The sequence below is a fragment of the Mytilus californianus genome, unplaced genomic scaffold (assembly GCF_021869535.1).
Source record: "Mytilus californianus isolate M0D057914Y unplaced genomic scaffold, xbMytCali1.0.p SCAF_4, whole genome shotgun sequence".
In the NCBI taxonomy this organism is placed as follows: Eukaryota; Metazoa; Mollusca; class Bivalvia; order Mytilida; family Mytilidae; genus Mytilus; species Mytilus californianus.
This window is the reverse complement of record NW_026262690.1, coordinates 35,355,975-35,383,429: the sequence shown is the minus strand read 5'-3', so window position 1 is coordinate 35,383,429 and position 27,455 is coordinate 35,355,975. Positions and strand designations below refer to the sequence as shown.

Below are 27,455 nucleotides of genomic sequence, written 5' to 3'. Positions count from 1 at the left end.
ATATATAATATTGAACATTATTTTCAAAATTAGTCCCAATATCATACCAAGAAACCTCAACTAGTCTGAAGTATTAGCTCAGGAATATTATATCAAATTTGATAGGCAGTATGATTTATATTAATCTTATTATTATTCATTTCCAACACAAAATTATTTTTCATATAAACTTTTTACTAGGCATTTTGCATTGACAAATAAATATAGTTTTATTTAACTTATTAGTTTCTTATCCACATTTTTATTTTGTCTTGCTAACTTTGCAGAACTTGAGTTATGAAGTTTGAAAGGAACAACAAAGAATTGTCCTACATTATAGAATAATTCAACTATCATGGTTGTATCAAATGTGTCTTTCAGACACAACCATTTCATGTACTTCAGAATCACTGTTTAATTAATCTAATGTTTGCTGCACTATGTTCAAACCTATGGATGGGACATCATGCTTTTCTAGTTCATGAATAGCAAATGTCCAAAGATTGCTGGACAGCTGTGGCATACTAATTCTGAGAAAAAGATTTAAAATATAATTACCTTTAATATTTTAGTCAAGTCTTTTTCCCTCTGTTGTATGTTTCTGTCATGTAAGAACATGTTCAGTGCCAGTTTGCATGCTAAAATAATAAATACATTTAGTTCAATTCATGACTATTCAGGAGATCCTTACAGGACAAGTTACAGTTAATGGATTAATTTAACAATTTCTATAAGATTCTGCATACAAATCAGCATGTTTAACTTTTTCTTTTTCTTTTTTATTTTCCTTAATATTATTGAATAAATATTACTAAAATAGAGGAATGTTTGTATATAATCAATTTAAAATTGGTATTAAAAAAAATTCAAAAATTACCATTTCCCAATAAACAATCCAAAAGTTTTTACTAAACAAACTGTTACCACAAAGGAATGTCTCACCTGTGTGTAATATTGATAGTATAATGCAAATGTTGAAATTAATTCAAAGTCAATGGACCATTAAAGAGGGGGAAGAAATGAAATGTTCTAATGCTAATACTACTGCATACCAAATATCATTGACTTACCATAAGTGGTTCCCCTTAAACTGACCTTATCACAAACTTTAACAATTATTGACCTCAGAAACAGCATGTCTAATTCTCAGCTTGACAACATTGATGTAAAATAATCAGCAACCAAACATTACAAATAACCAATAGACATCTAGAGGTCAATTTGCAGTCATACGTAGGTGTCTGACAGATTCAAAATGTGTTCACACTTCAACTCATCACTATCAAGCTGCTGACCAAATATGAAGTCATTCTGTTCAATAGTACCTGAGAAAAGTGATTTGGAAATATTTGTTTGATGAACAGAGACACAGAGTGGAGGTATAAAATACTGAAGCTCACTGCATGGTCTTTTATGATAAGCAATGCACTTAATTTTACAAATGATCATACCTTTCCCTCTTTTGGTAGAGCCTGGTTGTAACTTTACTTTGTACCTAAAATATAGGATAGATGATGTGAAGGCATTACAAACTCTGCTTTATAACAAACATAATTCTATCTCTAAAAGAGTCAATCTCAATTTTAAATTAAAATTATTTAACAAAAATTTTACGACAAGATAGTTTTGCTGTATTGAGAATTTGTATTTTACATTTAGGCCAATTAAAATCAATTTATAGATTTTCATCCCCGCCCTCCCCTCTGAAATCGTCCTGTCCCGATTTTTTTTTATTTTAAAAAATTTACGATTTCCGGGTTGTATTCATTTCTGTTACCGGTAACCGCCGATAATTTCATTTCTTTAAAAACTTCCTCTTGCAAATTTCGGTTTTCGTATTTTATTCAAGTAATTTAACAAATATAATAAAGTCGACATATTCTGCTGCTCTATGATGATAACATTATCTTCCGAGAATAGAGATTGATTACAGGAAGGGCATAAAATATTCGGGTTATTAACTTACGAGTAATAGGCGGTGTCCAAGAACGCAAATCTTGGTATGTCACATTTCAGTGATTAGACAAGAGGCTGTCAGAGAGACAGCAAACCGGATTTTCCTGCAGAGGTCGAACCCTGAACAGTCGAGCAAGTATGGACACTACATTTAAACTTAAAACAGCTCTGAATTTGGATTGTGATTGAATATTTGACACATCATAGGTTTGTGACACAAAGTGAATGTAGTCAAAGAATTGATATAGTTGAAATTGGACATTAAATACCTATTATGGTCCAATATCCAAAATCTAAGTACATATTAGAATCAGCATATCAAAGAACCCCAAGAATTCAATTTTTGATGAAATCAGACAAAAGTTTAATCTAGGACACTTTGGACCTCAATGTGGACCAATTTGATAAAGGAGCCCACAATCCAAAATCACTCAATACATGGTTAGATTCAGCATTTCAAAGAACCCCATAAATTCAATTTTTGTTGAATCAAACAAAGTTTAATTTTGGACCCTGATTTGGACCAACTTGAAAACTGGGCCTAAAGTCTAATATTTAAATAGAGTTTAGATTCAGCATTTGAAAACACCCAATATATATATTTAATTTATGTTGAAATGAAACACAGGTTAATTTTATCCATAATATTTTCTGTGCAAATGGAAATAACTCAAACTGGATAAATAGTTCTCTAAAATAAGATATGATGCAATTTTTCAAATTATAATCAATAATATAATAACAACAACCAGTGATGACTAAGTTCTCTAAAATAAGTTATGATTTAACACTCAAACATTGTTAGAATCAGCATATCAAAGAACTAAAGAATTCAATATTTGATGAAATTAAACAAAAGTTTAATTTAGGACCCTTTGGACCTCAATGTGGTATTATCTTATTAATAATAAAAAGCTCAACCGTTTACAAGTTCTTAAACAGGAGGGAGGTGGGGTGACCCAAGGGGACTCACCTTATATTTCATTTGATTTGTTTTATTGTCCCATACAAGAATATATATGGTTTCTGGGTGGGGATCTTGACCATTTACAAGTTTTCAAAAAGAAGGGGGGTGGGGGTTACCCCAGGGGACTTTCCCTCAATTTCATTTGATTTTTTGTTTTATTGTCCCATTCAAGAATATATATGGTTTAGGGGTGTGGATCTCGACCGTTTACAAGTTATCAAAAAGAAGGGGGGTGGGGGTTACCCCCATGGACTTTCCCTATATTTCCTTTGATTTGTTTTATTGTCCCATACAAGAATATATATGGTTTCTGGGTGGGGATCTTGACCATTTACAAGTTTTCAAAAAGAAGGGGGGTGGGGGTTACCCCAGGGGACTTTCCCTCAATTTCATTTGATTTGTTTTATTGTCCCATTCAAGAATATATATGGTTTAGGGGTGCGGATCTTGACCGTTTACAAGTTATCAAAAAGAAGGGGGGTGGGGGTTACCCCCATGGACTTTCCCTATATTTCATTTAATTTGTTTTATTGTCCCATACAAGAATATATATGGATTAGGGGTGGGGATCTCGACCGTTTACAAGTTCTCAAACAGGAGGGGGTGGAGTGACCCTAGGGGACTCACCTTTTATTTCATTTGATTTGTTTTATTGTCCCATACAAGAATATATATGGTTTCGGGGTGGGGATCTTGACGGTTTACAAGTTTTCAAAAAAAAAGGGGGGTGGGGGTGACCCCCCTGGACTTCCCCTATATTTCATTTGATTTGTTTTATTGTCCTATACAAGAATATATATGGTTTAGGGATAAGGATCTCGACCGTTTACAAGTTCTCAAACAGGAGGGGGGTGGGGGTGACCCAAGGGGACTCACCTTATATTTCATTTGATTTGTTTTATTGTCCCATACAAGAATATATATGGTTTGGGGGTGGGGATTCAGGGGCGGATCCAGGATTTTGAAAAGGGGGGGCGTAGTATTAAATTTTGTTTGGACCTTTTTTTGGCTAAAAAACATAAAATAAGTGTAAAATGCATTTTATAGTTAAAGTGTAGGGGTTGGACATTTTTGGTGTCGTATTCTCTCCATCAATTGTCTATTATGAAATGATTGGATGGATCCAAAGCTATGTACTAATTAATATATTTGATGTGGGATTTGTCAATAAAAAATGGACATGGAAAATTCTCGTTTGTTGTATGGTTAGTTAGCATAACCTCACAGATTTCTTGTTGTAAACAAGATATACGGCTATTCAATGAAATTTACAATACGACCAACACGAAGAAGGACAAACAAGCAATCTTCATCCAAATGTTTGGTTGAAATGTTTTACCCAACAAGGGAAGTGAGGGGTTCCAAAGGCTACGAATTAGTCGGAAATGACAATGAAGTTGTGAATGACGGACGACACATGGAGACATAAAGGCCACACCCAGCAGGCAGGTTGCAGTCGGGCCTTGAAAAATGTATTCAGTATATCAGTTCGGCGAAACAGACATTCCGGTCAGATATGGGATTCACATGCAACCCCGCCCCCCCCCCCCCAAAAAAAAAATAAAATAATTACGCCCGTTTTTTATTCATCATGTTCATTAATACTAAATAATTCTGTTGAAAATATTTTTTTCTAATAGCAAAAAAGTGGACAAGATTATTGTTTTCAATCCAGATACGGCCAGAATTTTTGTTTAAGGCAAAAATCAGGGTCAGAATTTTTTCTCTAAAATATCTCAGACTGCTCCCTCAGATCTTTAAATCTATATCTAGAGCTTACTGACTGGGGATCACTATTCAGCAATGTTATTAATGGGCTGGGGCGTGTGGGGTTAAACATGTTTTCGTAGGTAAATAATATTTCTGTGCAACTTTTTTTTCTCATGAGAGTGTAATAGAGTATTACTTTCTATTGGGTGGAATTGTGAAATAGAAGTCAATACGTTCTTGCTCAATACTTTGTCGCTTTGAAGGCGTCATGCTTGTCATCCTCAGCCTAAGCAATGTGTTACTGTAATATGAATTTCAAAATGACTAAGTGACGTTTTTTTCGACAAACTGGTCAACTCCACCGTAGAGAATCACATGACTTTGACATAATCAATAAATAATATATTACAGTAAATACGAGCGAAAAATATCTTTATAAGTAAAGAATTGTCACATAAAAATTAAATACACGGGAAATGGCAAAGTTCACGAAGTCTAGTCTGATAAATCATTTTACAAAAAAAAAAAAAAAAAAAGTGCAAGCAAAGGGGGGGCGTACGCCCTCTACGACCCCCTCTGGATCCGCCAGTAGGATTCTGACTGTTTACAAGTTTTCAAAAAAAAGGGGGGTGGGGGTGACCCCCCCTGGACTTTCCCTATATTTCATTTGATTTGTTTTATTGTCCCATACAAGAATATATATATGGTTTAGGGATAAGGATCTCGACCGTTTACAAGTTCTCAAACAGGAGGGGGGTGGGGGTGACCCAAGGGGACTCGCCTTATATTTCATTTGATTTGTTTTATTGTCCCATACAAGAAAATATATGGTTTCGGGGTGGGGATCTTGACCGTTATCAAGTTTTCAAAAAAAAAGGAGGTGGGGGTTTCCCCAGGGAACTTCCCCTCAATTTCATTTGATTTGTTTTATTGTCCCATTCAAGAATATATATGGTTTAGGGGTGGGGATCACAACTGTTTACAAGTTATCAAAAAGAAGGGGGGTGGGGGTTACCCCCATGGACTTCTATGTTTCATTTGATTTGATTTATTGTCCCATACAAGAATATATATGGTTTGGGGCGGGGATCTCGACCATTTACAAGTTATTAAAAAGAAGGGGGGTGGGGGTGACCCCCTGGACTTCCCCTATATTTCATTTGATTAGTATTATTGTCCCATACAAGAATATATATGGTTTAGAGGTGGGGATCTTGACCATTTACAAGTTCTCAAACAGGATGGGATGGGGGTGACCCAAGGGGACTCGCCTTATATTTCATTTGATTTGTTTTATTGTCCCATACAAGAATATATATGGTTTCAGGGTTGGGATCTTGACCGTTTACAAGTTTTCAAAAAGATGGGGGGTGGGGGTTACCCCAGGGAACTTCCCCTCAATTTCATTTGATTTGTTTTAATGTCCCATTCAAGAATATATATGGTTCAGGGGTCGGGATCTCGACCGTTTACAAGTTATCAAAAAGAAGGGGGTGGGGGTTACCCCCATGGACTTCCCCAATATTTCATTTGATTTGTTTTATTGACCCATACAAGAATATATATGGTTCAGGGGTGGGGATCTCGATGGTTTACAAGTTATCAAAAAGAAGGGGGGTGGGGGTGACCCCCTGGACTTCCCCTATATTTCATTTGATTAGTGTTATTGTCCCATACAAGAATATATATGGTTTAGGGTGGGGATTTCGACCGTTTACAAGTTATCAAAAAGAAGGGAGTGGGGGTTACCCCCATGGACTTCCCCAATATTTCATTTGATTTGTTTTATTGTCCCATACAAGAATATATCTGGTTTCAGGGTGGGGATCTTGACCGTTTACAAGTTTTCAAAAAGAAGGGGGGTGGGGGTGGTCCTGGGGACTCCCCCAATATTTTGTTTGATTTGTTTTATTGTCCCATACAAGAATATATATGGTTTAGGGGTGGGGATCTCGACCGTTCACAAGATAAAACTCAAATTTATTTCCATGAACCAGTAACAAAACACCAAAATAATTCTCTAAAATAAGATATGACTTAACCACTCATAAATCTCTATAATTAGATATGATTTTATATCTATCAATTAAACACATCACTTTTCAAAACAAATAACTCAAACTTATATCCATAAACCAGTAAAAAACCAGCAAAATACTTCTCTAAAATCAGATATGATGTTATATCTATTTCCATATTATAATCAAATTTAATTAATAGTTGCTTATATTGTTTCTTTCATGTGTCAAAAAATAATACAGATCTGCAACTTATCTATCAATGTCAAAAACTTTATCTCATAATAAAAATAGATTATTATCTAATTAAAAACAAGTTCAGATTCAGCACTTGAAAGAACCCTATATATATTTAATTTATGTTCAAATATAACACACACAAACTGATTAATTTTCCAAGGGGACCTGCCCTTTATTTCATATGATTTGTTTTTTTGTCCCATACAAGGATAAATATGGTTTCGGGGCGGGGATCTTGACCATTTACAAGTTTACAAAACTAGAGGCTCTCGAGAGCCTGTGTCGCTCACCTGACTCTACTTTGGTTTTAGAAATCATGTAAAGATAGATAAAAATCATAACAGATACCCAAATAATGATTGAGGCCAAATTTTGATTAATATTGGTCCCTTTATTTAATAAAATATCCTGGTGGCCATCTTGAACAGTAAATCGGCAACAAAGTAGAGACACTTGGTCACCTCTTCATAAGGAACATTCATGCCATGTTTGGTTTCATTCCATTCAGTGGTACTCTAAAAGAAGACATTTGTATGTATTTCCCATAGGGTCCTATGTTAAAAAAAGCCCCCCGCAGGCGGCCGTCTTGGATGATGGATCGGCTACAAAGTAACAACACTTGGTCAGCATCTCATAAGGAAGATTCATGCCATGTTTGGTTTCATTCCATTCAGTGGTTCTCTAAAAGAAGACATTTGTATGTATTTCCCATAGGTCCTTTGTTAAACTAAGTCCCCTGCTGTCGGCCATCTTTGATGATGGACCGACTGCAAAGTAACAACACTTGGTCAGCACCTCATAAGGAACATTCATGCCATGTTTGGTTTCATTCCATTCAGTGGTTCTCTAAAAGAAGACATTTGTATGTATTTCCCATAGGGTCCTATGTTAAACTAAGTCCCCCGCTGGTGGCCATCTTGGATGATGGATCGGCTACAAAGTAACAAAACTTGGTCAGAACCTCATAAGGAACATTCATGCCATGTTTGGTTTCATTCCATTCAGTGGTTCTCTAAAAGAAGACATTTGTATGTATTTCCCATAGGGTCCTATGTTAAACTAAGTCCCCGCTGGCGGCCATCTTGGATGATGGACCGCCTGCAAAGTAACAACAATTGGTCAGCATCTCATAAGGAACATTCATGCCATGTTTGGTTCCATTCCATTCAGTGGTTCTCTAAAAGAAGACATTTTTATGTATTTCCCATAGGGTCCTATGTTAAACTAAGTCCCCCGCTGGCGGCCATCTTGGATGATGGACCGACTGCAAAGTAACAACACTTGGTCAGCATCTCATAAGAAACATTCATGCCATGTTTGGTTCCATTCCATTCAGTGGTTCTCTAAAAGAAGACATTTGTATGTATTTCCCATAGGGTCCTATGTTAAACTAAGTCCCCCGCTGGCAGCCATCTTGGATGATGGATCGGCTACAAAGTAACAACACTTGGTCAGCACCTCATAAGGAACATTCATGCCATGTTTGGTTTCATTCCATTCAGTGGTTCTCTAAAAGAAGTCATTTGTATGCATTTCCCATAGGGTCCTATGTTAAACTAAGTCCCCCGCTGGCGGCCATCTTGGATGATGGATTGGCTACAAAGTAACAACACTTGGTGAGCACCTCATAAGGAACATTCATGCCATGTTTGGTTTCATTCCATTCAGTGGTTCTCTAAAAGAAGACATTTGTATGTATTTCCCATAGAGTCCTATGTTAAATTAAGTCCCCCGCTGGCGGCCATTTTGGATGATGGACCGACTGCAAAGTAACAACACTTGGTCAGCATCTCATAAGGAACATTCATGCCATGTTTGGTTCCATTCCATTCAGTGGTTCTCTAAAAGAAGACATTTTTATGTATTTCCCATAGGGTCCTATGTTAAACTAAGTCCCCCGCTGGCGGCCATCTTGGATGATGGATCGGCTACAAAGTAACAACACTTGGTCAGCACCTCATAAGGAACATTCATGCCATGTTTGGTTTCATTCCATTCAGTGGTTCTCTAAAAGAAGTCATTTGTATGCATTTCCCATAGGGTCCTATGTTAAACTAAGTCCCCCGCTGGCGGCCATCTTGGATGATGGATCGGCTACAAAGTAACAACACTTGGTCAGCACCTCATAAGGAACATTCATGCCATGTTTGGTTTCATTCAATTCAGTGGTTCTCTAGAAGAAGTTCAAAATGTAAAAAGTTAACGCTGACGACGGACGACGACGCCGGACGACGACGGACGCCAAGTGATGAGAAAAGCTCACTTGGCCCTTCGGGCCAGGTGAGCTAAAAAAGGAGAGTAGGGGTTACCCCAGGGGACTTCCCCTAAATTTAATTTGCTTTATTTTATTGTCCCATACAAGAATATATATGGTTAAGGGGTGGGGATCTTAACCGTTTACAAGTTTTAAAAAAGAAGGGAGTAGTGTTTACCCCCGTGGACTTCCCCTATATTTCATTTGATTTGATATATTGTCCCATACAAGAATATATATGGTTTCTGGGTGGGAATCTTGACCGTTTACAAGTCATCAAAAAAAAGGGGGGTAGGGGTTACCCCAATGGACTTCCCCTATATTTCATTTGATTAGTTTTATTGTCCCATACAAGAATATATATGGTTTAGGGGTGATCTCGACCGTTTACAAGTTCTTAAACAGAAAGAAGGTGGGGATGACCCCAGGGGACTTGACTTTTATTTCATTTGATTTGTTTTATTGTAACATACAAGAATATATATGGTTTCAGGGTGGGGATCTTGACTGTTTACATGTTTTAAAAAAAAAAAATCATTATCATATGCTGAAATATTTATAATATCTAATTGAACAGAACTATGGTTGTTTAACATAGTACTCTAACATAATTAATAATGTAATAATCTTCAAAATGTCTAATGATATAGCTTATAATCATTACCACTTAGGAAATAGATAATTTTCAAATAAATCTGTCACTCCAATTTTTATTCTGAGATAAGACAAATCATAAAAAGATAACAACAGTAAAATATTTAAAAATTCTACTTTTGGATATTAAAAATGAAGATAACTCACAAAGGAGATATACTAAAATCTTGAAAATTAATAGAGACCTTCATTAAGTCCCAGGAAACAACATATTTTTTCAACAATCTGGATGAAAATCTACTAATTGATTTTAGTAGGTCTTATCTAATTTAGACTATTACTTAAATTTACATAAACCTTTGTCTGAAAAGTTTTGATAAAATTCATGATACTAGTATTTATTGGTTTCTTACTTGTAATTGACAAGTGCATTGTATGGACCACAGACCGGCACAGCATACAACAGTTCATCCTCAGGTACAGGTAACCCAGTGAGTGAGTCAAGGATTTGAATATCCTGAAATTAAAGAGTATATATCTATCATACTAAATTTGGTGACCTGTTTTTGCATCTATTCTGCAACTTCCAACTTTAATCAGTGCAACTTTGTGTCCTTAAGCTAACATACAAAGTAGTTTTAAATAAATTTTCATTATTTAGTTTGGATTATCTGAGAAAAGAAACAAGATCAGTACCATGTGGTAAAACAGTATAAAAGTATAGAAATGAGGAGATGTGGAATGATTGACAATGAGACAACTATCCATAATGACCAAAACATACTGATATAATCAATTACAGATCACCTTAAATCCTTTAACAATGAGCTAACCCCATACAATATAGTAAGCTATACAGTATATTTATGCTCTCTCAACCTATATGACTTTCATATTTGTCATGTAGTAACTCAAAAAGAAAATGTAGAATTTCTCATTTATTTTAAGCTTGCAGGATAGAAACAATACATGTATTTGTGAAAACATTATACACTGTACATAAAACAGATTATTGTGGAATTTGATACTTCATTGGCAAAACTAGTCATCATTGTAAGTAAGAGTAAAAGAGTAAAGAATACCTCAGATTTCTGTTTAGAGTCATCCTGATTTTCATCATCTGATTCACCATCCTGTAAAACAATCCAAACTATTAACTGAAAGGAAAGTTTCTGTGTCTGTCTTTCAACTTTACAAAATATGTTATCAGTATAATGTTAACTTATATCATAGATAATAATAAAATGAAGAAAAATATCTTAATAAAATAACATGTTGTTTTAACAAAACTGGAAGTCCAACTAAGTCATTTTGAAAGTATAAAATTGAGAATGGAAATGGGGAATGTGTCAAAAAGACAAAAACCCGACCAAAGAGCAGAAAACTTGTTATCTACATAATTTCATCTTCCTTCCATTAATTGTTCAAAACATTACCATTGAACACTATATCAGCTACTTAAGCATCATAAATCTACTTGATTGATCATCCATTCATCTATTTCAATGTAAAGATTACTGGTGCTGCTAGTGGAGCAAGAGCTTTTTACCATTCTGAGTTCATCCAATCCCCCCTTTTTGTTGGTTTTGTTTTGCATAATTTTAAGTTTACTGTACATTTTGTGGATAATATATTTTTTTCATATTTTCATTTCATTTTGCTAAACTATGTTGTCTGTTCTTTCTTTAATTCATAGTTTCTGATTGCTCCCTAATATCATCCAATGTTGAATCGGTTTAAATATTGCTATAACACTTTAAACAATAATCTCTCTAGAATTTAAGAAATTAAATCTAAAAATGTTGACATGCATGCAATCAAGTAGCTGTATTAAGAAAATTTTCCACTTAAAAGGTGGCTCTCTTCAAAAAGGTTTAATTGTATATTAGTTTTTTCCACAAACCTCAAGAGGGTCTTTTGTCTTTGGTATCTTTTCTTTATTGTATATTCCTGAAATTTAAATGTAATATTTGAATCTTTGTTTGTTACAAAGTAATTCAATTTTACTACACCTACATACTGAATTTTCAAATTAAATATGGTAATTATAATTATCTACATCTATTTCTGCTGTGATGGGAGTGAATTTTCTTTTTTCAGTACTTCCAAAGCCTTTACACTGAAAACATTCATTACCAGGAAAACTTCAGTAATTCAGTAGTGGCTAAAAAATTGCAAGCCTCTCAATATCCTTTCCAATCTGTAATCAGATTTAAATTTAATAAAATTCAAATTATCAATTGTCTCTTGGAAATACTTTAATAATATGCCTAAAGAAATATTACACTTGAAAAAAAAACAATGAAGAATTTAAAAAGCTCAGTAAAATTTTAAAAGCTTAGTAAAACTTAGTTAGTCACTGTAGCATGACATATGTGTTTTGAGCTCCTTATTCTCACTGAAACTGTTGTGCATGGATGCTGAAACAACAGCATAGATATACATCAATGTAGATCATGAATTCTTCTTCATCAACACACATCAGAAAACAATTAAATAATGAAGTAATTGAACCAATCCACAAGAGTTAAGGCCTTTTATACTGCATAGAATTAAGCAACAGTATACCAAATATCAATGATTTATCTACGTCTTTATTCTAAAATGAACCTAAATTGAATATTGTGTGGTGACAAAGATGTAAGATGTCAGAAAAGTAAGACTTTTTCCTTCGTGACATTTATTGCAGTTAAGACAAGTAAATATTAATCAAAATAAAATAGTAACCTTTAAAATCTTCATCTTCAATATGTATGGTAGTCGTCATGCTTACAACAGGCATCTTTTTACCAAATTTCTGTTGATTTTGTTGAGGAAGACTATGTAGTTTGTCACCTTTCCTGGCCTTTTTACTTTTCTTTGTTGTCGGTTCCTCATCTCTTGGTCCAGCAGACTAAGATATAAAAAAAAAAAATTCAAATGTTTCCATCTAATGTTTTAGTTGGATACATAGCACATCATAATACTGTAAACCTTAATTCAGGTGACTTTTCCTTAGATCTAAGATTACCTGAGTTGGGCCTGGGCAATTTCAACACCTGATTTTTAAGTGGCTCTTGATATAACAGAATTGGCCAGTTTAAAGAAAATGGATTAATAAATAAATGTTTTTTCTGGTCTAAAAAAGGCTGCAAATGTTTTTTTTATAGCTAGCATTAAAAAAAAAAAAGAACTTAAGATACAACCAAAGATTAAAAATGGTAAAAAATATCAAAACTTAAAAAAACAAAAGTAAAAGCTAAATGATTAAAAATGAAGACTCAGAAACCTAGGTGTCAGGGGAGAAAACCCATCTGAACTTATATTTATTGTTGTAGTGTACTACAATAATGTATGATATGTTGCCTATTGGAATTTTGAAACAAGAATTATATTTATTGATAAAAAAAAGAGAAATAAGAAACAGCATGTTACAATTCTTTTAATGTAGATTAAGGGGAATACCTTTGCTAATACTAAAATCTGGATGAGTTCTGAGTGATCATGGCCCTCTCGAGTCATGTTTTCGGGTTGAAAATACAGATTAAGTTTCAAGATATAGGATATAAATACTTACAGCTAGAATGTCCATTCTTAGTTGTCTTTCTTCTTCATCTTGATCTGCATACTTTTCCTTGATTTTTTTTATTTTACTCTGGGTGAAAGATTACAAATTCTTGTTATCATCAGAGAACAATCTATGAAGGTGTTTAAATTTCAATGTTTTGTTTCATCTAATTCTTTAAAGATATTCTTTCATGTAAGTGCATGCTTAACTTTACTTAAAATCAACTCTGAATTTAGAAAAAAAAATTTAATATTTATCATGAATATATATATTCCAACTACTTTCAAATGTATTTCCTTGATGACAATTCACTCCTCTGAAATGAATGCATATTTTTTCAATAACAAAATATGGACTTAGTAAACTATGAGATGAGATGTAAAGTAAAAAAATGTATGGCAAATTTCACTAACTACTATTTATTTACATTTCCGCATTTACAGCTAACTGCAACTAGTAAAATGTGTGTACAAATGTACTTTTTGTAGCTTCTCTTCCATATATTTACCTTTTGTCCTCGTTTAGGTTGTTGCTGTTGTTGTTGACTGTTTGTATCCTTTTAAATAGAAAGATATCTTAAAGACAACAGTAAAAATCAATAACTAATAAACTCATCATAGATACCAGGATCAAAATTTTATACACCAGACACACATTTTGTCTACAAAAGACTCATCAGTGAGGCTCGAATAAAAAAAGGCCAAATAAAGTATGAAGTTGAAGAGCATTGAGGCAAAGTTGAGTAAGAAAAAGAATATCTGAGTTAAACTAATATAACATATCAGTAACTTATTCTTTTGGATGATTAACTGAAGTATACAAAAACACTCTTACTGGTTAATAACATCAATAAACACACACAGCACAGTGTAATACAATCTAAAGATGTTAACAATGGAATGTTGATTATGCCAAAAGAAATTGTCCTTTTTTTCATCCTTAGCACTTAAAACTTGGACACTTAAGAAGCTGTGATTGATTGATTGATTACTGGTTTTGAAAGCCACTTTCAGCACTATTTGTTATCTCATGAAGTCCAGTTCTTATTGATGAATGAAGCTGATGTGGCTGGAGAGAACCACCGACCTTTAGCAGGAAAACTGGCAATCCTAGTCAAATAAGATCCCAGTTGAATGTACCTGCCACATGCAGGATTGGAACTCACAACCTCAGTGTTGACAGGCTAGAGATTGCTGTAGACGAACTTCTTAGACCACTTGGCCACTGAGGCCCATTGAGAGCTAAGCAAAACATGTCATATTCCTAAGACTCTCATCAAATGGAAACTAAAGGAAATAAAATGCTCCACTGGGCACAGCTTGATACAACCGCAAAGGTCGAACCCTGAACAGTTGGGGCAAGTACGAACACTACATCCAAGCTTGATACAGCTCTGGATTTGGATTGTGATTAAATATTTGACACAGCATAGGTTCCTGACAAAGAATGAATGTGGTCAAAGAGCTGAAAGTTTTAAAATTGGACTTATACCTATTATGGTCCAATATCCAAAATCTAAATACATGCTTAGATTCAGCATATCAAATAACCCCATATATACAATTTTTGTTGAAATAAAAAGTTTAATTTTGGACCCTGATTTAGACCAACTTGAAAACTTGGACCAAAACCAAAAATCTAAATACATGTTAAGATTCAGTATATCAAAGAACCCTTAGAATTCATTTATAGATGAAATCAAAAATAAGTTTAATTTTGGACTATGTGGACCAATTTGAAAACCGGTCCCAAAATCAATAAAATGCTCCGCTGGGGCGCAGCTTGATACGACCGCAGAGGTCGAACCCTGAACAGTTGGGGCAAGTATGGACACAACATTCAAGCTTGATACAGAACTGAATTTGGATTGTAATTAAATATTTGACACAGCATAGGTTTCTGACACAGAATGAATGTGGTCTAAGAACTTAAAAATTTTTAATTTATCTATTCAAACTATATCATTATTATTTGCTTTTATATATTAATCAGAAATAACCAATTTAAAATGGAAAATTTTAAAGAAAAAAAATGAAAAAAAAATCCCCCCCCCCCCAAATTTTTTGAACCCCCTTATGATTCATCACCCCCAAACTCAATCCTAGCCTTCCCTTTGTGGTATGGTACCTTCAACTTCAAGTGTGATGGACTGTGAAACTAAGATCAGGAGTTTGGGAAATTTTGGTCAGGAGATTAGGACTCAGATCAGGAGGTTTTTAATCGACATAAATTCTGTCGTAAATGTAACCGTGTGCTGTAGAAATTGTCTGTTAAAGTGTGTTTTCTTCAACTTTCCATCTGAATGTATTATGTTTATAGTACCCTTGTACTTATTAATTAATTTTCTCTGTCTTTTTAAACTTTCAACTTGTTCAATCTAACATTCTTCTTTTTTAGTATGTTCTTTAAATTTTTTAGGTCATATCTGTTTTACCATTATTCATTGCAATCAAAACAATTGCTTATCTATCTGCAAGTAGATCTTTTGTTTTATCTTTATGCAAGTAGATTTAAAATGCTTGATAAGTAATACATTCAAACTGTATTCATGGGTCATATTTATTATATAAATTTCAATTTAAGCCTTGAAAGGAAGTATAGAACCCTCAAATAATTTTCCAATTATTATTTTTTTATTTGTCCTAAGACATTTAAAATCATTTGATTACCATCCTTTTATGATTATTTGTTCAATTTATATTCTTTTAAAAATTTACATTATCTAAAGGAAAGTAACTTAAAACAGGATAAATCAAGGGAAGTAACCCAACATTCATTTTAACTACACAAAGTTTTATTACACAACGGCAGTTAGCCTGAGGTAAAAATCATTGATTACCAGTATGTTTGACACCCAAGGTGACAAGTGAAGCCATATAATTATGCATGTTAATTGATTTACAGGTAAAATATAACTTCAGGTAATGTCAGTTACACCAGATATGTTGGGCTGAAATTTTTCGTTCATGAAATATTTCATACACGGGATTTTTTTTGTCTTCAACGGGAGGTCGGGAGGAGACCCCTGAAAACAGGATTATTGTACTCCCGTCGGGAGGTTCACATGTACAATTTCAGAGAGATCCAAACACTTGAACACAAGTTATTGTCTGGAAACTAGAAAAATGCTTGTTTTTTGGTTCCTTGTTGGCCCCAAATTCCTAAACATTTAGGGCAATTACCCCAAACTCAAACCCAGCTTTCCCTTTGTGATATGGAACCTTGTAGTACAATTTCATAAAGATCCATACACTTACACACAAGTTATTGTCCTGAAACTAGAAAAATGCTTGTTTTTTTGCCCCTTTATGGCCCCTAATTCCTCAAATTTCTAGGGAATTACCCCCAAAATCAATCCCAGCCTTTCCTTTGTGGTATGGTACCTTGCAGTACAATTTCAGAGAGATCCATACACTTGAACACAAGTTATTGTCTGGAAACTAGAAAAATGCACATTTTTGGCCCCTGTTTGGCCCCTTATTCCTAAACATTGTGGGCAATTACCCCCAAAATAAATTCCAGCTTTCCCTTTGTGATATGGAACCTAGAAAAATGCTTGTTTTTTGCCCCTTTTTTGCCCCTAATTCCTAAAATTGGGAGGCAATTACCCCCTAAATAAATCCCAGCATTCCCTTTGTGATATGGAACCCTGTGGTACAATGTCATAAAGATCCATACACTTACACAAAAGTTATTGTCATGAAACTAGAAAAATGCTTGTTTTTTACCCCTTTTTGGTGCCTAATTCCTAAAATTTGGAGGCAATTACCCCCAAAATCAATCCCAGCATCCCCTGTGTGATATTAAACCTTGTGGTACAATGACGGAGAGATCCATACACTAACACACAAGTTATGTCTGGAAGTTACAAAAATGCTTATTTTTGGCCCCTAATTCCTTAACTGTTGGTCCCATAACCCCCATAATCAATCCCCACCTTCCTTTTGTGGTATTGAACCTTATGGTAAAATTTCATAGAGATCCATTCACTTAAACTAAAGTTAGAGTGCGAAAACCAATGTGTCTTCGGACGACGACGACGATGACAACGACGACGACGCCAACGTCATACCAATATACGACCACAAAATTTTTTTGCGGTTGTATAAAAATCTAAATACACGGTTAGATTCAGCATATCAAAAAACCCAGAGAATTTTTTCTAAAAAACCAATTGTAAAGGGGCATACCTCTAGAACGATAAAAGTGACGCCACCAAAATTCAAACATGATCTGTGTATTGTGGTAATAAGCATTGTGTATAAGATAAATAACGTTTAGTTAAGGCAAACTCAAGTTAGAGAACGGAAATGAAGAATTCAGCAATTTTTCCATTTGTAAAGGGGAATAACTCTAGAATGGTAAAAGTGACGCCACAAACATTCAAACTTGATCTGTGTTTTGTGGTAATAAGCATTGTGTATAAGTTTCATAACATCTGGTTGAGGAAAACTTACAATAGAGAACAGAAACTGTAAAGGGGCATAACTCTAGAATGGTAAAAGTGACGCCACCAAAATTCAAATTTGATCTGCTTTTGTGGTAATAAGCATTGTGTATAAGTTTCATAACATTTGGTTGAGGCAAACTTGTTAGAGAACGGAAACCACTTTCGGGACGTACAGAGGGACGAGGGTAAATCTTAATGCCCCCTCTGGTACGGCGGGGGCATAAAAATGAAAAAAAGAACAATTCCAAATATTATTCCTCATCAATACAGTCTTTGAATTTGGATTCTGATTAAATATTTAATATAGCATAGTTTCTGACACAGAATGAATGTGGTCTAAGTACTTAAACAATTTAAAATTGGACATTTACCAAATATGGTCCAATATCCAAATTCTAAATACATGGTTGGAATCAGCATATCAAAGAGACCCAAGAATTCAATTTTTGAAGAAATCCAACAAAGTTTAATTTTGGAACCTTTGGACCTCAATGTGAACCAATTTGATAGCGGGACCCAAAATCCAAAATCTAAATACACAGTTAGATTCAGCATATAAAAGAACCCCAAAAATTCAAGACTTTGAATTAAACCCCATTGAAATTGGTCAAGAAATAAGCAATTTATACAAAGTATTACAAAAGTATTGTTTTTAGTCCCTTTTTTTCCTAAACCGTTAGGGTCATAACCCCTAAAATCAATCCCATCCTTCCTTTTATGGTATAACACCTTGTGGCACAATTAAATAGCAATCCATACACTTATACTCAAGTTATTGTCTGTGAACCAGAAAAATGTTTTTGGCCCCTAATTACAAAACAGCTACGACAATAACCCACAAAATCAACCCCAACCCTCCTATTGTGGTATGAAACCTTCTGCAAAAATTTCATAGAGATCCATACACTTATACTAAAATTATTGTCTGTGAACCAAGTTATTGTCTATGAACCAGAAAAATGCTTGTTTTTAGCCCCTTTTTGGCCCCTAATTACAAAATAGCTACTACAATAACCCCCAAAATCAATCCCAACCTTCCTATTGTGGTATGGAACCTTGTGCTTAAATTTCATAGAGATCCATACACTTATACTCAAGTAAATGTCTACGAACCAAAATGTCTTCAGACAACGACTCAGACATCACCATAACATAATACGAACGCAAAAAAATTGCGGCCATATAAAAACCAGTCAAGTTGGACAAAAATACAAATTCTATGTACCATATTTAAGTGCAGTTTTCAGCAGTTTGGTACATAATAACACAGAAAATGAAAGAGCTAACATAAAATTGATCGACAACACCAAAAAATTAAAATGAGGAGTAAGATTGTCAATTTCAGTTATGTTGACTTATATGTAGATCTTTTATATCTGTAAAGGTTGCATCAAATCTGATGGAGTATAAATATTGTACATAACAAGTAGTAAACATTGTGTTTAATAAGCCCTCATTCATGTTTTTCTACAGAAATTGTAGGAGGGGGTAATATCTCCAACTCAATTCCAGCTTTTGATTTTTCGTAAGAAACATTGAGCTGAAGTTTCATAAGATCCATCTAAAACTCCCATATAAATATAAACATTATGAATTCATAATTTTTATCATAATGGTTACATTTTCAAACATGCATTTACAGACTGGCAAGATTTAGTTTAATCTAATGATTTTTTTCTTTACATGGGTGATTCCTTGTTTGTATTCTGCTATAATGTTAAATTACCTATCTTCTGAAAAGCTAACTCACATTGTTATTTTTGTTATTCCTCTGCTGAATAGATTTTACATCTGACTCTCTCTCCTCTGACTTTATACTTTCATTTTCTGTTTCTGAAATTGCACTTTGTTGTTTTCTGGCTTTTTTCAATTCCCTAGAAAAGAATATTAAACAAAAAATAAGCAATATAATTTTATAAATACATTAACATTTGCAATTTGTTAAACTTATTTGTTCTTGTGTATGAAGATTATCCGACTTTCGATTTTATGAACTTGAGCAGACTGGAGCTTATTTTGTACTGTAAGGTGTAATTTGCATAATGTTGTGTTTTTCCCTTTGTTTGGCAGTCATTCTACTTATTTTATTTCTTGTGGGTAATGAATTAAGGCAACAAGGAAGTCATTATGAAATTAACTTCTTCCAATGGGACAAAGTCTGAGGAAATCTATCAATCCCTCTATGTTACAGCACTATACAGCTCCGTTTTACTTTGTGGCAGATGCGAACTTAGTCTGGTGATCCTCATAGTATTGTATCTTTTTTTAGCTGAAATCCTGTTCTGCTTTTCTTTAGTCTTCATGTAAATTGTCTATAAATAGTTGATACTTGTAGTGAAGCAAGCAACAATCTATCAATCTATGCTACAATGAAAACATGATATTAAAAGGTTTTGTCTTACCGTCTCTGTTTGGCAGACAACCTGTTCTGTTTTATATCAACATGATCTTGGACAGGGTCCTGAGGTGGGTCATTACTTTCACTAGGTGTTCGATCTCTCTGTAACTCATATCTGTAACAACGTACTTATCAATGTACTTATCAATTAACAAACTGACAATATTTAATTGGTAAATATAAATAAATGCTATAATAAATACTGCTTAAATAGCCAGTACTTTTATTTCATTTGGAAGTCACTGACAGCATAGGTGATTACATAATAATATCTTTTCAAAGTCTTCAAGTAATAAACCTTAATTACACAAGACACATTCATAAACCAACTAACATTTCAGTTTTTGTCGAGCCTGTGAAATTTATTTCGCGAAAGGGAGACATAGCGATCCTAGATTCCATCGGCAGCGTCGGCAGCATCAACATTTAGGTTCAGTCTGTAGTTAAGGTTTTTTTGGACATCAATAACTTTGTCATTCCTACATGGAATTAGATGAAATTTGGAAAGAAGCTTGTTTATGACCAAAATACAGTATCCAGAGCAAAATTTTGAAAATATTTATTTTCATTTTTCCGTATTTTACTGATAAATGGACTTATTTTTTTTTACATTTAACAAAAAGATACAGTTAAAGTTTGTTACACATCAATTACTTTGTCAAACCTTCATAGAATTTTATGAAACTTTTTTATGATTAAGAGATAATATCTGAAGCACACTTTTGAAAATATATTTTCATTTTCAGTATTTTTCTGATAGATGGACTTTTTTTACAGTTAACATTTACTGACAGTCTGGGATTAAATTTTTTTGACAGGATAACTGAAGTTTGTTAACCTTCATGGATTATTATGAAACTTGGAGAGAAGCTAATCTTCAAGACCAAGAAATAGCATCTAAAGAGAAAGTTTGAATCTTTTTTAACATTCTGTATTTTATTGATAAATGGACTCACTTTTTAAGTCAACATTACACTTTTACACTGACAGCAGCAATCGTATGGGAGACACAGGGTTCCGCGGAACCCCTTACAAATTTTTATAAACAATGAAATATGCTAATTTGGTTTTTATTTTTTTTTAAAAGGAATGAATTTCAGTGCAAACTAAGAGAATTTGTGACAGGTAGGTGAAAGGAAATGGCTAATTAAGCTTTTAGGGTTTAAAGATGATACATATACACATAAAGAAAAATATATTATCAAGGTTTTCACTAGGAACTTCTTTGAAATTGAAAACTATAATACTTATAAAGAAATTATGCTGTCTGCAATTTTTTATATTTGCAATTAACTTTTTGTAAAAATTCTAGACATGAGCATTAATGTTTGCAAAGTGAACTAAATAAAGTCACATTCATTTTACCATCAAATCTACAACTGTTCAATCAAATTTGACAACTTAAACTGAATAATTATCAATTAGTGAAACTGCTTGCATATGTGAAGAAGGATTTTGTTTTGAAGACTTACAACTCTTTTTTATCTTGACTGGCCAGCTCACTGAAAATTGTAGTCTTAAAATTTAAAGTATCTTTCCATTACATACAAAAAAGAGGCATAAACAGATGATTAGTATTATGCTAAATCCTTTTTATTTTAACAATAACTTCTGATGAATTATTCTTTCGTTCATGATTTTACAGCATATTCATTTTATAAATGTATGTTGTTTAATTGGATCCATAAAATGAACTTCTTCTTTTTCTGAGAAACAAATAAGTACATGTATTTGGTAAACATTGAAATTACCCTATAATTTTTACTGAAATAAAATCCAATTAATAGTAACATACTTATCTCCCTTGACATGTTGTAATGTAATTTTTGTGTCTGGAAACGTTTGTTCTCCATCACTGCTATCAGAATTGTTTTCCTCATTTAACTGTCCTTTAATATCTGAAATGCCACTCTTAGGTGCAACTTGATCAATAGATCTGTCTTTATCATCATTATCACATGTTTCATTTTCTGATTTCATAGTTATTTCAACTTTCTCCATTTTGGCCTCTAATGAATCCTCTTCATTTTCTTTATGATCATCCAAATCCTCATCACTATCACTATCATTGTTTATACTACTTGTGTCCATACCAAGGTCACTTTCTGTTGCTACAGAGTCAGCTATAGATTCAAGGTCATCCTCGTGTGTTCTGACTTTTCTTTCACCTTTATGGCGAGATACACTGCCCTCTTCTAGCTAAAATATTTTATACATTTAATGATTAAACTAGATTATGGGTCCAAAGGACACAATGCCACTCTCCAGTGTTACATTTCCATGTTCAGTGAACTGTGAAATCAGGTTCAAAACCGTAACTTGGCATATAATCTAAATAGTTCATCCTAATAAACATACATATAAATTACTTTCAAGTTAATGTGACTACAACTTAATAGTAAACTACCATAACCATATAACCCCAAAATTTAACCAGAGAATGTACTGATTTTACATTAAAAAATATTAATCTGATAAGGGACGAGTAGATTAACTAACAAACATATGGATGCACAGACCAAAAACATAATGGCCCCATTCTATCATAGGTGGGACATAAAACCAAGAAGAAAGACAATTCTAGAAGTATGACAGCTGTATTAATTAGGATGAAACCATAGCATGATGGTATCAAAAGCTATGGTAGTGGTAGGAATAAAATATTCTTTCAACATGGAAATTTACTATTGTCGAAAGTTTGGTGACCTTGACATTCAAGATAGTGACATAATATTTTTAAAAGAAAACAGGCTTTATCAAGCAGTGTTTGGTGAAGATTGGATATTTTAAAATAAAAAAGATATTAAACTGAAACACAAAATTCATCCAAAATTTCAGTCATTTATAGCTCTCATGAAATTTAGCTTTTACATGGTGACCTAGAAATCCATCAAAAGGGTTTTTCTTATGAGAAAGTATTGTCATAAAAAATTTAGGAAATATCTGATATGGGTTAAAATATAATATCACAACACAAGCATTTGTAGCTGGACAGTTCATAAAATGGCAAAAACTTAATGTGTCAACATATTTACTAATCCAGAATACTTGATCTTTTTAAATTCAAAAGTACTCAGCTATCAAATAAACCTTAAAGTTTAAAACAAAAATGAACATAAAAATGTTACTCTTTTTATAAAAAAATATTCTCAAATGTTATGTTCTTTCACAAAATCTTCTTTCAAATGCTGCACTAAGATTCCGTTCACACTTGGACATTTAGATAGATTTAAACTAGATAGGTTCACTTTAGATCGATTTAAGCCCAATGTGAACGATTTGAATCGATCTTGAATCGGTCTAAACTAAAACACCAAAAGAGGTAGTTTAGTTTGATTCGATCTAAAGTGAACTAATCTAACTTTAAATGTGAACGCAGAGATCGCTAAATTAGTACGATTGAATTGAAAATAATTTGTGCGCATGTATGGCGGAAAAATTACCTGTGCAATCTATTACAAAATGGATGTCCAACATAAAAGGGCTGAAAATTAACGAAAACTATACAAACAGCAGTATCAACATTTGAACTTGTAATTCAAGTGATACAAATACTCCATCCATTATTTTTTTGCAAGTGTGTGTATCAACACATTAATTCGATTAAATATTTCTATTTCTACTCAGTGTTTACAATTTTCCAGGTAATTAGGTTAGATAGATTGCATTTTTACTTGTAGTTTGATCGCAGTGGTTCAGATTAGACCGATAGAGATCGTTAGGATTAAAGATAATGTGAATGCTATCTGGTTTTATTTAGATCGATTCAAATTTAGATTGATTCAAAAAATGATAGTGTGAACGGGGTCTTATAATCATACTTACTTTAAACAGCAAAGCAAATCCATAAACAAGATAGGATGGTGGAAGATAATTCTTTTTACCTGTAATATTACAACAAACATCAGGATAAAATTTAGAAATAATTCATGGCAGCCCATATTTGTTTTCATTTAACCATGGGTTGGGCATTTATCTTCCATTATTTTAAAATACTAATATAAATGCCCAACCCATGGTTTAATGAAATTTTGTTTATGGCTGCCATGAATTATATTGATTCTAATAGGACAAAAACGATAATTTTGTCAACCATGAAAGCCTTATATATACAATCCTGTTTTGGCTGTTCTTTTTTACCCCCAATATAATAATATGGTCCGAGTACACTGTTATCGTCCTTTGATTTTCGTTGTCCAGGAGTATAGTCCCTAGTGTGGACAGTGTGTTGCTTGCCAGTTTTTTTAGTACCCCTTCCAAATGTATTTCTTCATGTTTTATGCCTCAAATAGCAAGCAGGGGGGTGAAAATTACACTGTAAAAAAAATTGGGTCATGAATTTTAAAGTAAAGTAGTGATTTGGTCCAGCTGAAAAAGGTTAAAAATTAGCACTTCTGAAGCTGTCAAAAGATTTCAAGACCCCTTAACATAGAATTGTCCATATTTTGAGTTAGAGCCGATGAAGTTTTCTATAATTTTGATATAATTTGTCCCAAAAGTAGTACAACACACTGTAAAAATATTATTGAGAAAGCGCAGGTGGGATTTTTTTTATTTTCATTTATTGTCTAAAAGAAATGCACTACGAAATAACTGTGTACTCGGACCATATTATATTATTTAATAATAAATAAAATAAACTGAGAATGTGTCCATGGGACACAGATGATGTCCCCGCTTGCATATAACGTTATAAACGGACAGAACTAGAGAACTGTAAAAGTGAAATTGATCTGTATTTTATGGTAATAAGCATTGTATATAAGTTTCATAACATTTGGTTGAGGCAAACTAAAGTTAGAGAAAGGAGACAAAAAAATTCAGCAATTTTTCCATTTAAAAAGGGGCAACACTCAGGAACTGTAAAAGTAACGCTACCCAAATTCGACTGGATCAGTGTTTTGTAGTAATTAGCTTTGTGTTTTAGTTTCATAACATATGGTCATGGGAAACTAAAGTTAGAGAACAGAAACCAATTTCTGGACATACAGACAGACGTACAATTCTGGACATACAGACGTACAGACATACAAGGGTAAACTTTGATGTCCCCTCCGCTACTGCGGGGGTATAAAAACTCATATTTTTTACCTAAAAAACTTCTTTTTATCTATTTTTTTTATTTTCAGAGGTGTACAAGAAGCCTGCCAGGTGTTTACATTTGACGCCGGAAGCATAAATATGATGTCACCTTGTTTAGTTGCCAAAAAGGATAATATTATTTCACACAATTTTTGTTTTGTGGAATTTTTTACCAAATTAAAAACTAAAATGGACTGATCTGTTTATTTTGCATTAGAAAAGAGATAACTGAATTGTAATTGAAGCTAGGTCTACGTAAAACATGGGTTTTTTTCTGTTGCAAATTGAGTTTACCTGAGTTTAGATAAGGTGGGAGCAATGCCAAACAGCCAATTTTGTGTATCAATGCGTTTGCGTATGAAGTAGATATACTGTGATTATACTGGTTGACGATTTATATAGGTTGTCATATTAGAATTGCACTAAACTTACAAATAATACAATGTTTTTATTTTTGTTAAGAGCATAAAGGACCTGTCCAAAAATCACAAGAGTATTATCACGATTATTTTGAGGTTAAACACATACTGTGTAATATAAAAAATATAATGTAACTGCATTACAATACTTACCTCTGATCATAAAGCTTCCTGTTGTTAGGTACTCTCCTGATGGTGCTGTCTTAGATACCTGATCATGGTATACCCACCATGCACTAGTCACAACCTTAGCATCCCATGCTGCACTATTGCATATGGCCATGGCACCCGCTTCGTTCAATGACTTAGGAGGTATTGGTTCACCTAATAAATTATGACAGATTTGATGATATGTTACTAAATGACACTTTCAAAAATTTAAAAAAAAGCTAAGATTTGCAATATGAAACTTCATATACATTGTAGTTGTATGTTAAATCATGCCAAGTATCTAGAAGACATGAATAGGCTAAAACCAAAAAAATGTGAAAACTGTTTGAGACAGTGATCCTATGCAAGAAGATTGCACTGGAAAAAAATCATTGACATATTCCCATGTTTCTGAAAAATGTACCTTCCAATGTTTCTGAAAAAATGTACCTAATTCAAAATTTAAAGAAAGTAACTCAAGCAGGAAATGTAAGCCAAAGTGACCTAAAGTTTCTGAATAGCTTTGTATTATACAAGAGAAATGAGGAAGTGAAACCTATTGACAAATATCTATATCTAAATAATTTTTAATTTAATGACCTAAAAAAAATTTTAGCCAACAGAATATATACATATATATGTATAAACAATCAAGGGTATATATTCTCATTGAAGTATACCCAAAATTTTTTTCATTCATACTTATTGCTTTTTTCATTTCCATCTTTTTATATAGTTTGGTTTCCAAACTTTAGGCTGGTGTCTACCGGGTACTTATTCCAGTAATGTGTTGATTTTTTTTTATTAAAATGTTATAGTTCAGTCTTATTCCAACATCCAGCAAGGCATTGTGGTATAAATCCATTGATATATTAATCAGTTTGATAACAAGGCATGTCACATGCATTATTTGGGAATTAAAACAACATAATCATCAGATTGTAGCTTATTATTTATACATGTATAAAAATAAACTGTTAACACAGATATATGTCTTGCCTATCGGCATAAAATTCAGAAAAAGACAATCTGATGGACAGCAACATTGCATATTAATTCAGTCACTGGACCATGATCTAGTGGGCAGGGCCTGAAAATGGTCTACAAAATGAGATAAACAGACAGTAAATGTAACTCTATAGAAAACATCATTGTTTATTGTAAGTAGCTCCTATCAATATAACTTAAGCAGAAAAACTTAACATAGAAAATTGCTAATCAATTCAAAGTCACTGGACCATGACTTAGGGCGTAGGGCCTCAAAATAGTCGTTAAACTGATATGTACTGATAGTAATGTAACTTTATACAAAAATATCATTGATCTATCACAAGTAGTTCTTATCAAACTGACTTAAGCAGAAAAACTTAGCATTGAAAATTGCTAATTAATTCAAACTCACTGGACTGTGACCTAGGAGGCAGGGCCTTGAAATAGTCATCAAAATGATATGAACTGATAGTAATGCAACTTCATACAAAATATCATTAATCTTTCACAGGTAGATCCTATCAAACTAACTTAAGCAGAAAACTTAACATTAACTAGAGGCTCTAAAAAGCCTGTGTCGCTCACCTTGGTCTATGTGCATATTAAACAAAGGACACAGATGGATTCATGACAAAATTGTGTTTTGGTGATGGTGATGTGTTTGTAGATCTTACTTTACTGAACATTCTTGCTGCTTACAA

The 27,455-nt window shown here is 33.3% G+C and overlaps 1 protein-coding gene across 1 annotated transcript in view; it reads right to left on the bottom strand.

Annotated features, from left to right (window-relative positions):
- LOC127698220 (ribosome quality control complex subunit NEMF-like) overlaps positions 1 to 27,455 on the bottom strand; it is an 82,845-nt gene that overhangs the window by 1,214 nt on the left and 54,176 nt on the right. The window contains exons 19-31 of the mRNA XM_052201573.1: positions 25,768 to 25,938; positions 23,939 to 23,997; positions 21,909 to 22,312; positions 20,118 to 20,228; positions 19,466 to 19,589; positions 13,774 to 13,821; positions 13,275 to 13,352; positions 12,446 to 12,611; positions 11,622 to 11,668; positions 10,801 to 10,851; positions 10,132 to 10,235; positions 1,431 to 1,474; positions 538 to 617 (exon numbers count right to left, since the gene is read on the bottom strand). Coding sequence (XP_052057533.1) covers positions 538 to 617; positions 1,431 to 1,474; positions 10,132 to 10,235; positions 10,801 to 10,851; positions 11,622 to 11,668; positions 12,446 to 12,611; positions 13,275 to 13,352; positions 13,774 to 13,821; positions 19,466 to 19,589; positions 20,118 to 20,228; positions 21,909 to 22,312; positions 23,939 to 23,997; positions 25,768 to 25,938 — 1,487 coding nt within the window. The remainder of the gene's footprint in view (positions 1 to 537; positions 618 to 1,430; positions 1,475 to 10,131; positions 10,236 to 10,800; positions 10,852 to 11,621; positions 11,669 to 12,445; positions 12,612 to 13,274; positions 13,353 to 13,773; positions 13,822 to 19,465; positions 19,590 to 20,117; positions 20,229 to 21,908; positions 22,313 to 23,938; positions 23,998 to 25,767; positions 25,939 to 27,455) is intronic.